The sequence below is a fragment of the Nomascus leucogenys genome, chromosome 11, assembly GCF_006542625.1.
Source record: "Nomascus leucogenys isolate Asia chromosome 11, Asia_NLE_v1, whole genome shotgun sequence".
Lineage (NCBI taxonomy): Eukaryota > Metazoa > Chordata > Mammalia > Primates > Hylobatidae > Nomascus > Nomascus leucogenys.
Window position 1 is genome coordinate 88658727 of NC_044391.1, and position 18871 is coordinate 88677597.

The window sequence follows — 18871 nt, forward strand, 5'->3', positions numbered from 1 at the left end:
TGTGTGTATGTGTGTGTGAAATGCTTAGAATAGTGCCTGGTTCATAGTAAGTATGGAATAAATATTAGCTAACATTATTATTATTGTATCCATTTATATGAGTCAATATCCAAGACAGAAAAATGCAAATGCAGAATAACATGTATATAGTAGGCTGCCATCAAGAAACAAATGGCCAGGCACAGTGGCACGTGTTTGTAATCCCAGCTACTCAGGAGGAGTCTGAGGCAGTAGGATCATTTGAACCTAGGAGTTTGAAACCAACTCAGGAAACATAGTGAGACCCTGTCTCTAAAAACAAACAAACAAGAATGACTGAATGAAAATAAACAAACAAATGGTGCCTGTGGCTAGAAAGGTGCACAAGAAAACAGTAACAGTGGTAGCCTCAGAGAAGGAGCTGGAAACAGGGATGATATATTTTCACTATATATCCATTTTATATTTCAAAAATTTTATTTTATGCACACATTAATTATTCAAAACATTAATTAATTTAAAAATAGACCGTTCAAAGCCATAATGAATAAGATAATAATTTTAAGTCTTTGATTATGTAGGTACTGAATTTGGATTCTAAATTTATAAATTAGATTGGAAAATGTCATTTATTCTTGTTTCTTCATAGAATATGGTCAGAGCAACTCAACCCTGATTTCTGTGTCCTACACAGAAGTTGCCAGACTTCAGAATTCTGTTGTGCTCTTGTGATAAATATAAATGCACCTTCAGAAGCAGTTATTATACTACTAAATTCACATTAACTTCTAAGTTGTCAAAGCTCCAGTTGAGACTTGAGGTACACACATACTCTTCATCCATGTCACTATGTTTTCCTCTAAACATGGCTCTTACCAAGTCCACCTTAAATAATTTCCACAAGTAGTTATTGCAAAGATCTGAATGTCCCCAGGTCCTACTAAGTCCCTTAGCTGGGAATATTTTAGCAGCATCTACAAGGTAAGCCTCACCCTAGATTCTATACCCAGTTACTTTCCAAGATAGAGGTAAATAGAACCTAATCTGTTCACTCCAATGTTCAGTGCATTCTCACACCCCAGGACTGGTAAGTGAGATACTGGCTTTTCCTATTTGCCTGAATCACTGTCTAATACTCCAGGTCCAGTTATTTCTCTTTTATTTCACCTCAATTATTGGGATTATGGTTGTCCTGGTACCTTCACACATCTTATCAGCTCTCCTGTAAACTAGATTACTTTACTTAAACCCAAATCTCCAGTCCATACCTCATTCCATTAACCTTTTCATAGGCCAACTTCTACTGATTTCCAGAGATTCCCTTTTCAACCCACCATAGCACCTTCCTCACAGTAATGACTGCCAGCTTGTAATCTCCCTGAATACCTAAACTTCTAGGATGTTCTACCTACATATCCAGGTAGCTTTTCATCACTCTCCCCTACAGCTTAACTGAGTGTATCATACACTACGCCATGGAAAGTAGTCTAATGCCCAGTTATAGCAGGTTTGAGAAACATTCAAAGTTTATTCAGGGAATTACCTTCTATTGCCTTAAAATGGCACAAGTCATTTCCAATCAAAGACTCATTACTCTTGGGATCTGAGGGGAGCAGAGAAGATTCACTGGTGGGCATGACTTCAGATATCAAGTACCTAGTTTTTCATGAAAAGTTGACCATTTTGCAAAGGAAATTAGCACCTTCCTCCCAGAAGAAATATATGATAATTATAGAATAAGAAACTTAGAAATATAAAATCATGTAAGTTTAGAATGGATAAGATTATGATTATTCTTTCTACTGTCTGAATTTCACATAACAAAAATTAAAATTACAAAATAGGTTTACTTTTAAATATTTATTTCTTGAAAAATTTGCATCTATGCCATTTTTTAAAGTTTAGTTAAGTGTTCCTGATTTCTCATTTAATCAACTTTCAAAAAGAAAACTAGAGACATTAGCCAAAGCACATGAAATTATCCAGGCATTGTATACCCCAAAGTAGTCCCTATTCACTACACTGAAAAAGGGGCTTTCTGAAATGAGTAAGCCAAGTTATATTTTCATTCTGAATAATTTATTCAGAAAAATTATTTATTCATTTTTCCACAGAGGTTTATTTTTCTAGCAGCTTTGTTATTAGATGGTTGGAGTTATTTCACTCTTACCGTGTCTCATTTCTCTTCTTGCAATACCAAAAAGGCAAAAATGAGAATATCTATAGCCATGTCTTCTGGCATAGTATTTTAGTCTCCTCATATCTGGATAGAAAAGCATCATTGTGTTCGCACCTTTACAGTCCCATCTGTGCTGCCAGTCAAAAGCCGAGTCTCATTTGCATCAAGGGCCATAGTGCTGATTTCTGCGTTGCCATGGCAACCAGTAAACTGTTTGATTTTCTGCCCAGTGTCTATCATCCAGAAGGAAACAGTAGACCCTGTATCAGAGCTGATTACCTAAGAGAAAATAACATTTTAAAGAAATTAAATATAGTCTCAGAATCAACCATTTTATATTTCAATAAAGATATCCAGCCTGTGCATTTCTAGTCCAAAGATCCCCCAACAGTCAGAGACATTTTTGTAATGGACTTTCTTTCTATTAAGCTGATAACATTTCAATTTCGACTAGACCTGAGGTAATGAAGTCGTGATCCTCTTTATCAGAGAAGATAGGAATCTGCTTTCCTTACTCACCATTCAGCTTTAGTGTCTAGAGGCCATTCCGAAATCAAATTCTGAAAATAAACTTACGAATCTTTCCCATTTAGATGAGAAAGCTGATTTTACTAGTCATGGTGCTCTGACACTATTTACTATATGAAAAGAAACATTTTATAATATAGCAGCTTTCATTTAGCATTCAGAAAAGAAGCTCTACCAGCCATTATGGAAAATGTTAATTTCAACAAATTACTAGAGCTGTGCTTTTAATGCCATTAGTCCTTTGCTTTCTTTTCTCCCAAACTACTGTGTATATTTTTATAGCTAAACACAATTATTGATAGGTTACTAAAAAAAAAGAGCACAGGTTAAATATAAATCTACATGCACACTTTGAGAGGAAGGCAACAAGACAAATGCTAGAAGGGAAAGGATTATATACAGCAGTTCAAAAATGAGAAATTTTATAGTGGCAAGGGGACTGCTAATTTCAGCTCAAGATATTTAAGAGATTCATAGGTTAAAACCACCTAGCTAATATGACTTTGGAAACCAAAATAATGAAAGAAAAATAATAAGCACATAAATGCATAGGTAGGAAGTTCTCTAAAGCAATATGTAGATTTTAAGAAAGCTTAAAGCATTTCTTTTTCTGTTTAGGTATTGATTACCATTGTATAAATGTAAATGTATTAATAATATGTTAAATTTAAATGCTGCATTTTCATAATCAAATGGGTTGAAGTTTATCAAATGTATATTCAGGACTGGCCATCATGCATTCATTCATTCATTCATTCATTCATTCATTCATTCATTCTACAGCCACTTGCATAACATCCAGGCTGCATAATGGCAATGGAACTTCACTGGCAAAATCCTGCTCTCAAGGAGTCTATTGTCTATGGTCTACACCTGTACATTAAAACCACCTGGGGAACTTTAAAAAGCATCACTGCATACCAGACCAGAAACTCTGATTCAATTGGCCAAGGAAATGGATTTTTAAAGAGCATCACAGGTGATTTAAATTTACAGCCTGTCCTATGACCTGCTGGTCTAGATGAATAAACAGACAAGAAACAGATAAATGCTAAACAATGTTTCAAGTTTAGAGGAATCACCTTTGGGTGCTGTGGGAGTACAGAGTGGAAAACCTGAAATCCACTTGCTGGAGTGGGGGATTGGGTTAGGGAGTGGAGGAGCAAGGGGCAAGTCAGGATTCACAGAGAAGGTGATAACTGGTTTGGGATTGCAGATGGAGACATGTATTTATTATGAGGTGTACCCCAAACCCTTTCACTTGTTATCTCATTTGATCTTCATGAAAACTCTGTGAAATAATGTTACCACCATTATTTTACCAATGATGAAATAGAGTTTGTAATCAGCTAATAATGTCCCCAAACTTACAGGTTTGAATCCTAGACATAGCCACATCATAAGGTCTTCCTCTATTCCCGCACAGTATACCAGATAACTAACAGTTCACTTAGAAAAGTACTCGGAGAATATTCCAAGAACGAGAAACAATACAAAGTTTAATGGAGCCTGAGTGCAGAGTACTTGAAGGGACAAATATGGTGGGATATCAAATGAGGAGGCAAGCTGAAGATGGAATTTTAGAAATCTCTGGTAAGCAGCTCCAGAGAATACTGAGTAATTATAAAGTCAGTTTTACTGGGAGAGGGCCCACAGCTTTCATCAATTATCATTGGGGGCCAATGATTAATCCAAAAGGCTAAAAACATTATTATTGTTCTTAGTAAGGAAAAGAGTAATACAGTGTTTTTTTGTCAGTTGGCTTGTAAAGATACTTCTTGCAGCAATGTGGAGAACAAACTGGGGTTTTGGGAAGACCATTTGGAGGCTTTGGACTAGTCCAGGTAAGAGATTCTCACCTAACAAAATAGTTCTGGGGGTACAAAGGAGTGAGCAATTGAAAGAAAGGGCCATGATTTAGCAACATGTGTATCTCAACAAAGAACTGATAATGATGAGCATGTGATCCTTTTAGCCCTTTTTTTCTGAAATTACAACTTCAATGAGACAATTTCTTAAATGAAGTAAACCTGTATTTATGCTACACATTTTCTCTCCGTGAAATCAAAAGTACCTTAAATATTGAATTACCATTGTTAAACTACTGTGTAATTTCTAAGACCAAATGATCTGAATCTTTGAAATAATGTAACAACACATTAATTATCATTCCACGTCATTAACTGTGTTGCTATTTGATTGTGTTTGTGCACTATACACGGTGGTTAGGAGCACTGGATCCGGAGTCAGGATGCCTAAGTTTGAATGTCAGCTGCCTCACTAACTATTGTTCTACCTCGGACATTAAGGTCAAGCACATTACTTACCTTTACGCTTCAACTTCCTCATCTGTAAACCAGAGATATTCATAGTAACTACTTCAAACCATTATTACGATGTTTAAACAAACTAATATTTTTAAAGCATTTACCACAGTGCATGGCATAGCCATAAATAAGCCATGAAAGTTACGTAGTGTTACTATTCTATCTAAGCTTTATTTGCCTGACCTCTTACTTAGGCTTGTATCACTGTGCATATTCAAATCAATTTAAGAAAAATAGTATCTTGCTTTCCTCCAACTATGACAGTGAATGTAGACAATTACATTTTAGAAACCTGATTTTAGGGCCAGGCACGGTGGCTCACGCTTGTAATCCCAGCACTTTGAGAGGCCGAGGCGGGCAGATCACGAGGTCAGGAGATAGAGACCACGGTGAAACCCCGTCTCTACTAAAAATACAAAAAATTAGCCAGGCATGGTGGCGGGCACCTGTAGTCCCAGCTACTAGGGAGGCTGAGGCAGGAGAATGGCGTGAACCCGGGAGGCAGAGCTTGCAGTGAGCCAAGATCGCGCCACTGCACTCCAGCCTGGGCGACAGAGCGAGACTCTGAATAAAAAAAAAAAAAAAAAAAAAGAAACCTGATTTTAGATGCACATTGAAATTTTGAATTATACTTGTGAATTTCTCACAGAAGTGCTTAGGAAGTTGGATTACATTCACTAAAGATAAAATCATGAAAGTATAATTTTCCAAGCTTGTGTGAAAATTTTGATAGTAGTCTTTTAAGAAAAGGTTAAAGATTGTGAAGGATTTTATTATTTCTATTAAAAAGCATTTTTGGATTGATTGATTTGTTTGTGTTTATTATTTTAAATTGACACATAATAACTACATATGGGATACCGTGTGATATTTCAATACATGTACACAATGTATAATGATCAAACAGGGTAATTAGCATATCCATCGCCTTAAACATTTATTATTTCTTTATGTTGAAACATTCAAAATCCACTCTTCTAGCTATTTGAAAATATACAATAAGTCGTTGTTAACTATAGTCACCTTATAGTGCTATAGAACACTAGAACTTATTCTTCTGATCTAGCTGTACTAAAAAGCATTTTCTGAGCAGCTATTATATGTTAGCCATCTCAGTACCAAAAGATGGTATTTTTTATTTCCCCAACAGAAATAAAAGAGCCATGTTCAAAGAAAAGACTTGATTACCTGTTCAGGGTGGGCATTACCCACATTACAAAGCATCTAATTCACCGCTGTTATCTAATGTAGATATTCAATGAGGAATTAGTAATGTTCACTTTTTGCCATTTTATACTCTTTCCCCTGCCCACCTGACTGAGCCCCAACATACTATTCATCAGTTTTCATCACCTTTCTCTGCTCATTTAACAATTTCTCATGAAATCTAAATCAGTCATGGCAACAGCATACAGCCAGTCTGATTTCATTTTATGGCAGTCGGCCTCACGGTGCAGTCTGCAGGAAAACAATGTGTTGAAACTGACTATGTCTCAAACATCCAACAGTATTAACCAGAATCTACTCTCACTATGACAATATTGGTTAACCAATACAAGAATAACAATACAGGGGAAAAGGCGTTCAAAGTTTAGTGAAAGAGGAGTGCATTTAACATTACTTGGCAGATGAAGAAAATGGATTCATTACACTACAGCGGAAACAATTTTTGGCAAGTTCTTTTCATCAGCAATAAAGCCCAGGAATAAGTCTTGGCGTCATATTTCTATGCCACATTTTAATGATACCAAATCTCTTTAAGTTTGCAGTTTATTTCTGATTATCTCTTATCAGGCTAGACCTCAGCTGATGAGGATGGGGCCCTGACAGTCTGTAAGGTGAAAATGGTGCTAACAACCACGCTCCAGGACACATGGGCCGCCTCAGTAGATCGTTGTTCTGATGGGAACAGTCTCTCTCTCATGCACTTCAGTTAATAACTGTTTAGGAATATGTGTCTCCTTTTTGTTTCTCTCATCTGAAGCTGTCATAGCTAATCAGACAATTCTAAGACATGTGAGGCTGTATTCATTTCACCTCATTGTCTTATTGCTATTCCAAGAACAGTAGGCACTTTAGTTGTCTTTTATGTGCATTTCAAGTCCTGGGTCTAAGAAAAAAAACAGGAATCAAAAATTACAGCAGCAAATGCCACGAGCTAACAGATGGTTGAGATATTTGATTCCATTGCTGTTTATTATTTTTTTTGTTAGTGCTGTTTATGGTCCTATAATATAAAACAGGTTACTTCCTTTATTTCCATTTTGTAGAAAATCTCTAGAAGTTACATTTCAGTGAATAGGGAGGTGAAGAGAATGATGATATCTCAGAGTACAGGTACAAATTATTCAAATATTTTAGGGCAGCCATTCTTTATTTATAAACCTTGCTTATTTGATTTTGTCTCTTCTTAAATTAATTGGTAATCTGCTCTTTCAAATTCATTATTTGAATGTATTGAATACCTGTAATATGCAAGGCCCTAGATCTAGACACTGGTGATCCAGCAGTGAATAAGTTCTGCTTTTGCATTTTGTCCAGGGACAGAGGCAACAAGATCAGAAAAAAAAAGCAAAATTGGGGAATCTGGGAAGGTCTCCCTGAGGAATCATTTGTAGAAAGACAGAACTGAGATGAAGAAGTAAGCCAACCAGATAACTTGGGTGAAAAGGGCTGCAAAGGAAACAGCAGTGCAAAGGCCCTGAGGCACAGTGTCCTTGGCCCATTCAGGGAATAGCAAGGAAGCCAGCAAGGCTTAAGCGGTGTGAGGGAAGGGAGGAGCCATTGCCTGTAGTCAGTGCACAGAGATTCAAAACATTCCAAAACTACCAAACTCCCATAAGAACTAGGCGAAAAATTTTAAAAATAGAAAAAAAAAAACTTCCCTCTTTTTCACTAATATTAATTAAGCATTTACCCTTGCTTTATTTCGTGTATCTTTGTATATAAGATCATTTGTTCTTAACAAAAATTCTACAAGGGATGTATTATAATTAGTATTTTATAGAGAAGGAAGCTGAAACTTAGAGGAATTGAATCACCCACTCTGTGTAAAGTACTGAGAACTCTGCCTGACTCTAAAACTCCACCAATTCTCTTATTCTAAAAATCTACTTCTGAAAACAGTTGAGACTGTTTTGATGTCTCAACTGTGATGATGAGAGAGGCTGAGGAAAGGGTCCTCTCCTATGCTGGTTTAGTGTAGCTTTATGGAGAGCATTTGGCAATATTTGTCAAGATTATAGATGTAAATATTCTCTGCCCCAATAATTCAAACTATAGGAATTTATCCTATAGATATTTTCTCATCATTGCAGTTCTGAGCACAAGGTGAAAAACTGCTACGTTATTTGTAACAGAAACTGCTGGAACCAACCTAAATGCTTAAACAAAGTTTGGAATATGCATGCAATGAAATACTACGCAACTGTGAAAATGGACAAGGATACTCTTTAGGTAATGAGATAAAACTATCTTTAGGATGTATTGTTACGTATAAAAGCAATGTACAAAGCAGTTTGTACATATAAAATGCTCTCATTTTTGTAAAAAAAAGCCTATAAAATAATATATATTCTGAAATATTGAGTTATTAAATATTACATATCTATTCCAAAGAATAAGTTTACCCTGCAACAACACAGGGTTTAGAGATGCCTACCTCCCACACAGTTAAAAATTCATGTATAATGTCGATCCCAAAAAAACTTAAGTACTCATATTCTACCGTTGACCAGAAACCTTACTGATAACATAAATAGTTGATTAACACACATTTTGTATGTTATAGGAACTACATACTGTATTCTTACGACAAAGTAAGCTAGAGAAAAGAAAATATTATTAAGAAAATTATAAGAAAGAGAAAATATACTTACTATTTATTGAGTGGAAGTCAATTATCATAATGGTCTTCATTCCTGTCATCTTCACATTGAGAAGGCTGAGGAGAAGGAAGAGGAAGGGTTGGACTTACTGTCTCGGGGTGACAGAGACCAAAGAGGTGGAGGAGGTGGAAGGGGAGGCAGGAGGTCAGGAGAAGCAGGCACACTTGGTGTAACTTCACAGAAATATATTGTAATTTCTGTCTGACTTTTTGCTTTTTCTTTTTGCTTTTTCTTTTCTCTAAAAATGTTTCCAAACAGTACCAATCCCTCTTCCAATATCTGCTTTAGTTTCAGTGCCCATATTGTAGAAAGGTCTAAGCCATAAAATAAGTCAAAAGCAGTCTTGAATAATCAGAACACTTCTGCCAGATTGTCTAACGTCCATTATTGTCTAACGTCCATTTGTGTTCTGGCGCTGCTTCTTCTATGTCTTCTTTCTCAGTCACTGGTTTGAAAGCACTGATCTTCATCAAGTCATCTTCTGTTCATTCCTCTGATTTAGTGTTTATCACATCTTGAATTTCCCCAAAATCCGTATCTTGAAACCCTTCACCTCCTCCCCATTCCCACCTTTTTTGCCATGTTCACAGTCTCTTTCATGATTTCCTTGATTGGCTCTGTTGTAGATCCTGTGAAGTCATGTGCAACATGTGGACACAGTTTTCTTCAGCAGGAATTTATTGTTTCAGGTTTGAGGGCTCTCATGACTTTTTCTATAACAATGATGGCATCTTCAATGGTGTGATCCTTCCAGGATTTCAGGACGTTCTCTCTACTCTGATTCTTTTCCATAGCATTGACGGTCCTTTTCATAAAGTACCAGTACCACGTGTAACGAGCCTTAAAGGTCCTCATGACCCCCTTGTCTAGAGGCTGATTTAGAGATGTTGTGTTTAGGGGCAAGTAGATCACTTTGATGCCTTTAGTGTTGAAATCATGAGATTCTGTGGGGCCAGGGGCATTGTCTAATATCAAAAGGACTTTAAAAAGCAGTCTCTTACTGGTAAGCTGCTTCCTGACTTCAAGGACAAAGTACTGAAGGAACCAGTTCAGAAAACGCATTCTCATTGTCCAGGCCTTCATGTTGTACAGCCAAAAGAATAGCAGCTGATGTTCGTCTTTTCCATTCTAGGCTCAGAGGTTAGCAGCTTTATAGACAAGTGCTGTCCTGATCATAAACCTGGCTGCATTTGCACAAAATAGCAGAATTGGCCTATCTCTTCCTGCCTTAAATCCTGATGCTTGCTTCTCTTCTTTATTAATAAACATCCTTTGTGGCATTTTTCTTTCCAGAACAAGGCATTTTCATCTGCTTAAAAATTTGTTCAGGCAGCAATCCTTTCTTCTCAATGATTTCCTTAATGGTGTCTGGGAACTCATTTGCAGGTTCTTGATTGGCAGAATCTGCTCCTCCTGTTATTTTGATATTTTTTATACCAAATTCTTTTCTAAAGTTATCAAACTATCCTTTGCTGGCATTAAATTCTCCAGCTTCAGATATTTCACCTTTCTTTTGCTTTAAACTATTGTATAATAACTTCTCATTCTCTAATCATATTAGTCTATAGGTATGCCTTTCTTACAACAACCTGCACTCACATAAGACCTGTATTTTCAATATGAGGTAAAAAGGTATTTCACAAAAAAAGTATATGGTTTTTGCACCTGCTGGTATAACTACAGCAATGGTTTCATTAATTTCTTTTTCTTTTTTTATGGTGGTCCTAATGCTGGGTTCATTTATATTGAAATGGCAAGCAACCACAGCTGCAGACCTACACCTATGGTACATATCAAGCAACTCAACTTTTTCTTGCAATGTCATGAGGTTTCTCTGCTTCTTGGTAGTACTTACAGCATCCCTAGTGGCACTTCTTATGAGTTCCATGGTATTATTCAAAATTTATGGTACTGCAATAAACAAGATGAGAAATATGCAAGCAGCCTGAGAGATCACATTTTACTGAGACAGGTAATTTAATGTAGAGAGCAACTGCTCCTTTGGAGATGAGTATCACATGGCATTTTAAACAAATGCAATACTTGACCTCACCACAACAGCAACAGGGGGTGACTATGAAATCATTGCAGTAGTGCAGTATGTACTACAGTTAATTTTTTTTTTTTTTGAGACAGTCTTGCTCTGTTGCCCAGGCTGGAGTGCAGTGGTGCTATCTTGGGTCACTGCAACCTCTGGCTCCCAGGTTCAAGCAATTCTCTGCCTCAGCCTCCCGAGTAGCTGGGATTACAGGCACGCACCACCACGCCTGGCTAATTTTTTTGTATTTTTAATAGAGACGAGGTTTCACCATGTTGGCCAGGCTGGTCTTGGACTCCTGACCTCGTGATCCGCCCGCCTGGGCCTCCCAAAGTGCTGGGATTACAGGCGTGAGCCACTGCACCCAGCCTGTACTACAGTTAATTTCACACAGTTATGATTTAATACTCTATCTTTTTGTTTACATTTCTCTTGACTGCAAGTCTGTTTGGATACGTAAGTTTTGATAAATTTTAACTTTTTATAATAGATTTGTGTAGATTTTATTGTACTAACTAATAAAATAGGCTAGTGTATACATATCTTTTATGCATTCATTCTATGTATAATATTTTCTTAATTTTTTCATATTTCTAGGCAATTTATCTGTATTTTTTTAATTGTTGCAAATATCCAAAAAAAGTTCCAATATATTCATTTTTAAAAATCCATGTGGAGCTGGGCACAGTGGCTATGCCTGTAATCCCAGCTACTCAGGAAGCTGAGGCAGGAGAGTCACCTGAGGCCAGGAGTTCAAGGCTGCAGTAAGCCATGATCATGCCACTACACTCCAGCCTGGACAACACAGCGAAAAAAAAAAAAATCAGATACAAGTGGCCCCTCGCAGTTCAAACCAGTGATGTTGAAGGATCAGCTGTCTATATAAAGAAAAATATATATTCACTTGTTTAAGAGTAGAATAGCCCTTAAACATTGCTTTTGGAAGTCGTAAAACTGGTTGCCTACAGGAAAGGAAACTGAGTAGGCAGTGGCAGGGGGATGAAAGAAAATATTTGCCACATACCTTTTTTGTTGTTTTGAATTTTTCAACATGTAAACATGTTATTTCTTCCAAACTAATCACATTAAATAAATGTGTATCTGTCCGTACATGTATGTGTGCATGTACATGTATGTTTTAGTATAACCTCTAAAACTAGGAACTTCTTATGTTTCCATCAAGTGACCACAGCACACAGCCTCAGAACTGACATACAACCAATTACAGCTTTAAGCTAGCAAAAAAACAAAAAAACAAAAAAAAAACCACAACTGTATTAACAGAATGGATGTCACTTGGTGCCCAGCAAAGAGGCAGGAAAGGAGAAAATTTTCATTTTGTAAATCCAGTTCTGTTCAAAAAAGAAACTCATGGATTTTGCACTAAATGTAAGCCCTAAAAAGGTAGACTGTCTTGTATGATGGAGATAAATTTCCCTTAAGCCTGTCCTCTTTTCTCCAATTTTACAATTACCAAGGGAAACATCAATTGAATTGTTTGGGTTCCCAAATACCCTCAATTTCCAAAAATTATGTGCAGAAAAGAGGACAAAAGATATGCTATCATGAGAAAATTATACCTCATCCCTCATTTTTTCAATAATGGAAGGCAACATGTTTATTATAAATTTTGGATATGCATATGTATACATAGAGCTGTTTGGACTGCAATAATCTAAGATAAGGTAACTATAAATTGTAAATAAGGTTAAGAGTGGAAAGTTTACTAAAAAATTTCCAATATGATGGCATAGATAATAACTTTGTACAGATGCTATACATGTATACATAATGGAATTTTTTAACAAGAAAGTTTTTTTAGTGTTTACCTTTGATATATTTTTATATTGTGTCACAGTAAAGAAACAAAAAGCTGCAATTAAATGATGATAAGGCCGGGTGCAGTGGCTCACGCCTGTAATGCCAGCACTTTGGGAAGCCGAGGAGGGTGGATCACGAGGTCAGGAGTTCGAGACCAGCCTGACCAACATGGTGAAACCCTGTCTCTACTAAAAACGCGAAAATTAGCCAGGCGTGGTGGTGCACACCTGTAATCCCAGCTACTCAGGAGGTTGAGGCAGGAACCCAGGAGGCAGAGGTTGCAGTGAGCCGAGATAGCACCACTTCACTCTAGCCTGGGTGACAGAGCGAGACTCCATCTCAAAAAAAAAAAAAAAAAAATGATGGTAAATATTGGCTCGTCAGTTCATCTTGAAGCAACCAAAGGTAAGGGCACCACTCTATGGCTGTGACCTGGACCAGCCCCCATTTTTAATAAATAATTTGGCAGTTTGCAGATAGTGTAATAATCAAGTCTCAAGAAACAGCATCACTCCAGATAAAGTGAAGAGGGTCTAGTATTCAAATTTGCAAAGCCAGCATGCTTCTGGAGTATGAAAACCCCACAGAGAATCTCAGGAGATCTCTTGGAATAGGCCAGGTGAGCACTATCTGACCTATGTCTTCATGTAACCAAGTATGTGATTAATATATTAGAGATTAGAAGTGGGATAAAAAAGTAAGATTCTAGGGGGCAATTTGTTTATCAGATTATCTGATAGTGCATATCCTTTAGCCTAGAAATTTACTCCTAAGAATTTACCCTAAAGAGATATAGCCATAAATATAAATGTATTTATCTAAAAAATCATAATAGTAAAGTCTACATCAAGGGAAATGGATCAGTAAATTACGATACATATATACAACGGGCTACTATGCTGCCTTTTAAAAAAGATAAAGTAGTTCTACATTTAGCTGCAAGGAAATATATTCTAACATATTATTGAATAAAAAAGTATGTTACAGAGCCTTATTTATGTAAAATAGTCTATGCAGGGAAAGATGTTTAGAATATGTTGATATCAGCAATAGTTTTGTATTTGAGCTTTACTGCATTGCTTTAATTTCTTACAATAATCATGTAACATTTTGCATGCAATTACCAAAAAAAGTTATTTTGATAAGAAAAATTGTAAATACCATTTACTCTATTAAAATTTGATGACACCTAAATGTCTAGCTTGATTATAAATGTGTCCAAGGTTCCCAACAAACTGAAACACTATTTTACAAAAATACATAAACCTACATCATTAGGATGAGAATCACAGTGATAACACAAGTATTTTATCTATTCTAGTTTGTATGTCTAGAAATACATGTTTTAAAGTTTCCTAAATTCATGAGGGTTTTTTTGTTTTGTTTCCTTGTAAAAAGCCTCATTTAAGAACTGAGTGCAAAGATGGTTCATTAGATCTGCCTCCAGGATATTGGATTGCTTTAATTCTTTCAAAATTGTACATTCCAGGGGACTCCTTCATCCAGTCCCAACTTGTTCTGCTGCTGGCTGTGAGGGCAAACTTTGCCAGGTGAAATAAAGTATATGATTTCCTTTAAAAGGCTTTGCATGGCTTAACACCACTTTCCTAGACAAGGGTATCAAAAGACAGGAAGATAAATAAAAGTCATGGAAATGTCCCAAGCTGCTTTTATATAGGAATTATATTGGGTCCCCACTGAAGTCCAAATACAAGGAAATAATAAAGTGTAGGCAACATGTTGAAATAACAACAGAAGGGAAGGTTTTCATTAAATTCAAGCAAAGGGAAAATGTTCAAGAAAGACACCAAGCCAAATAACCAAAGATCAAGAGACCACGGGCTGAAAGAGCATTGCTTTCTGTTACACTTAGGATGAAAAATGGCAATAATTTATCATGTCTATTAGTCGAGCATTCATTTTGTGCTGAGAACAGTGTTAGGAGCTGTGGGAAAATACAAAAATGGAACAAAAGGATCTTCCCCTCACACCAAAAACATAGGAAGAGAGAGAAATAAGTTCAGTTAAGTGTTTTACGGGGAAAACAACTAAAAAAATGCGACCAATGCTCAGGAAGAGAAATAAGTGTGGGTTGAGATAGCTCTGGAGACTTCAGGGAGCTGAGGACCAAAGCTGAGGCTTGCAACTAAATGTTTACAAGATGAAACTGCAATGGCGAAGAAGAGAAGGAGGAGGATAAACAACTTTCCCACCTCAAGGGGCATTCCTGAGGAGAAGCAGGGGTAGGGACAAACTGCAGTTCAGGGTACCCTCCCCTTTCTAATTCTTCCTAACATTTGTCATCGCATGCCACATTGTTAAAGATTAAGGAATCTCAAGAAGTTAATAAGAAAAGGAGATGTCATAAAGCAGCAACATTCGCCCTCTGTGATATGGGGGACCTGAAAGAGTCTTTCAGGGCTGGCAGCATGGGAGACAAGAGGACACTTCCAAAATTTCAGTCCTAACAGAGCAATGTCAGGGAGGCACGTGCTATTCCCATTACTATTCCTACACCCCCACAGACACACACATTTTAAGAAGCTGGCAAACTAAAGCTCAGACAGGCTAAGCAGTCTGTCCAGTATTTGAATTCACATATTTCCAACCCAGCAGTTCTGAAAACTTTTTGTCTTGGGATTCCTTTGCATTCTTAAAAAGTATTGAAGAATCCAAATAGCTTTATGTGGAACACACACACACACACACACACACACACACACGTACACATATATAACACAAATAGATAGATCTGTATTTTTATACATATTTACCATATTAGATATTCATAGGGAGACATTAAAACACAAGAATATAAGAGCACACGTTCCCTTAGCCATAAGAACAACACTGTTATCACACAACACACATCATGCAGCCTCTAGAAAACTCCACTGTACACTTTTGAGAGAATGAAAGTTAGAAAGCAAACAATAAATTAATATTATGATGAAAATAATTTTGACCTCCCATATTCCCTGAGAGAATCTGAGTCTCCCAGAGGTCCAAGATCACACTGTGAAAAATGTTGTTTTAATCTCAATTCTATGCTTTATTTTTCCAAGACCAGACAGTGATGCATTCAACAAATGGCCGTCAATATGCTCCTAAGATCCCTTTACTGCTTTAACTCCCACGATGTCTGCGAAGTATTCCCAAACTTGCCACACCAAAATAAATCCTCTCTCCAAAAATGCATGGTAAGTGCTCAAGCTTCTTTGCAGGTGCTCACATTGTATCTTCTGTCTAGAACTACTTCCTCCTCCTTTTAGAGATTTTAGCTTTCAGGCTCTGCTGAAATGTGACCAACACTGGCCCCAGGCAGAATTGATCGCTCTCCATAAAGAGCACTTGGATTTTACCTCTACTTCGTTTTACTACGTTCTACTGTTTCCTTGTTAGTAATATGTCTCCCTTCCCTTCTTTCACTCCACAATCCTGTAATGACCACCTGTCCAACAATCATCAGCACTATGGGTAGGACCCAGATTTTCCCTTAAAGAGCTGAATCTTCCTGAGCTACTGGGGGGAAGAAACTATAGTTTATTAATCTCTAATTCTTCATTCTTGGCACAACACTTGTTCAAAACTGTGTTCTTTGCTTTGTCTAATTACTCTAAAATGATAAGTTATCACTGGCTGATGGGAATGTGAGTGATATTTTCTTTGTACTTTTCTGCAATACTTTTTATAATTATAAATGTAACACATACAATGTTCGTGTTTCTATAACTTAGCAGCTAATAGGAAATGCTAATGTATGTGATACACAGCTCTATGTGCTTTACATACATATCAATGCTTATCATTATTTGTGTTATTCACAACAAGTAGAGGTGTAAATACTCAATTGTATAATGATACACCCTATGTCATATACCATATGTACATTGCCCTTTGGTTGCCTATAAGTTGCATGTATGTGAGTTACCTTGGCTTTGTCTTTATGCCCCAAATAAATCCAGATCTTCTTTGTGTCTAATTTCCTGAATTTCTCAGGGAATATTGCTCATCTTATGGCCAGGCAACACAGGATTTTAACATCTATGCACAAATTTAGCATTTTAACTTTGCAGATCTCAATTAGGAGAATGTTCTCTTGGAAGCAAATACATCTCTCAGTGGCCACCAGGGAGTCAAATTAACTGGTGCCTTCATAAATTTCAGTAAAACATTTAGCAGGAAATGTTTTCCCGCAGATGGAATTCAAAATGAGTTGTTTTCCAAATGATTTTATCTCCTAGAATAACCAGAAAACAGTGTTTTAAATAGTGACACGACACACTACTCATTACTAACAAAGGGCTTTCCATCCCTTGCACAAAATCTCCACTACTCATTTCTATGTGAATGCAGAAGCTTCTGCAGAAGTGAAAAGAAAGAATGGATTGGGTTACTGTTTAATTGGCTGCAAGCTGGAAACTTGCTTCTGCTTGGCTCCTGCTGTGCTGTTACCATCAGGCCTGAGGGGATCACTGCAGCAGGCTAACCTCTGATGTTGCTTGCTCCCTTCATGATACCCACAGGCTGCCCCACACTGAGCTCACTGGCTTCACTGGCTGGGCCGCCCTGTCCTCCAAGAAGGGCTGTGGTCTGTGCAGTAACTCTGCTCCAGGGGAGCCCTGCTTCTTCATTGAGATGCAGGTAGTGGTCCCCTAAGCCAAGGCTGCGGAGCGTCATTAAAGTGGTGGGGAGACAAACAACACTTGTGCTGCATACCAAGTGGCATCACGTTTAACTGAATCATTTTATTATGAATACATTCTGGGCTGCCACTGTGAACCACTGGTGTAAAATATGCTGGCAAAATGGATCTCTGCTAATTATGTTTCATGCATATTTCAGAACTTTCCACAGGGATACAGGAAGATGGTGTTCATAAAAGGGAATTTTACAAGCAGGTTCACTTGCATTTGGCTCAAGACTAGCAGATAACAAAGATAAGTTCAATTATATTACAGGTTGTTTTGTTTTAGCCAGAATGCTGTAATTCCTTATAACTCTATCACTGCTCCTGTGGTCACTGGCTGAAAATGAAATCATTCTCCAATTTCATCTGAATGTATATTATTGCAGAAAAGCACATGGCTATTAAATCACTTCTTCCCATATTTGACTTTACTATATTTGTCTTCCATTTTACCTAGTAAATGAGCCTCTGGACTTGGAGATATATTAGGAGAGTGAAAGAAAAGAAAGCATCATTACCTGCTTTAAGATAGAATTGTAAAGAACACAAGTGACTGCTTTCTCATGGCTTTTCACCCTCTTGCTGGCTTCACTTTTCATTGCCAACAATGCTAGCTGGTTATTAAACGAGATGAAAAGTCGTCCATGGGCTTCATCAAAGTGGAAGAGACATCTGAAGTCCTGACTTTTGGGGAAAGGACAAGCTATCCTCTGGATGGACAGCTGGTGTTGAATATCCCAGAGTCTCAAAACCTGGATGAAAAGTGATAAAGTCATTTCAATATGTCAAAGATAATTGTAATTTTTTAGCCAATTTTTTTTCTAGCTCACCCTCAGTACCAGGCAGACAGTTGTTTCCTCCACAGTGCTATAATTGGTTCTCAATTCTGCCATAGCACCTATTATTTTGTATTTTAGTCACCTGTTTAAATATCTCCTAAATTATAAGCTCCTCTAGGAAAGGGGTTGGTATAAGGCTTGGCATTCAGTCCCTGGTATAAGGCTTGGCATTTAGTAAGTGTTTGTTGTAGGCAGAATAATAGCCCCCCAAAGATGTCCATGTCCTAATTCCCAGAACCTGTGAATATGTTATCTTAGGTGGCAAAAGAGATTCTGCAGATATGACTACATTAAGGACTTTGAGATGGTGAGATTGTCCTAGATTATTTGGGTGAGTCCAATCATAAGGGTCTTTAAATGTGAAAGAGGGAGGCAGAAAAATGATCAGCGTGGTGCAATATGAGGACTCTTCTTAGTCTTGCTGGCTTTGAAGAGGGCCATGATCCAAGGAAGCTTGAAAAGACAAAGGAATGGTTTCTCCCCCAGAGCCACCAGAAAGGATGAGACTCATGTCAAATTCCAACCTACAGAACACAAAATAAATTTGTGCTGTTTCAAGCTACTAAGTTTGTGCTCACGTATT

At 37.2% G+C, this 18871-nt stretch overlaps 1 protein-coding gene across 2 annotated transcripts in view; it reads right to left on the reverse strand.

Moving 5' to 3' along the window:
• The window catches only part of WDR49 (WD repeat domain 49), a 174344-nt gene that overhangs the window by 77205 nt on the left and 78268 nt on the right, over positions 1-18871 (reverse strand). For both annotated transcript variants that reach the window (XM_030822787.1, XM_030822786.1), the window contains exons 8-9: positions 17968-18201; positions 2273-2437 (exon numbers count right to left, since the gene is read on the reverse strand). In XM_030822787.1, coding sequence (XP_030678647.1) covers positions 2273-2437; positions 17968-18201 — 399 coding nt within the window. The remainder of the gene's footprint in view (positions 1-2272; positions 2438-17967; positions 18202-18871) is intronic.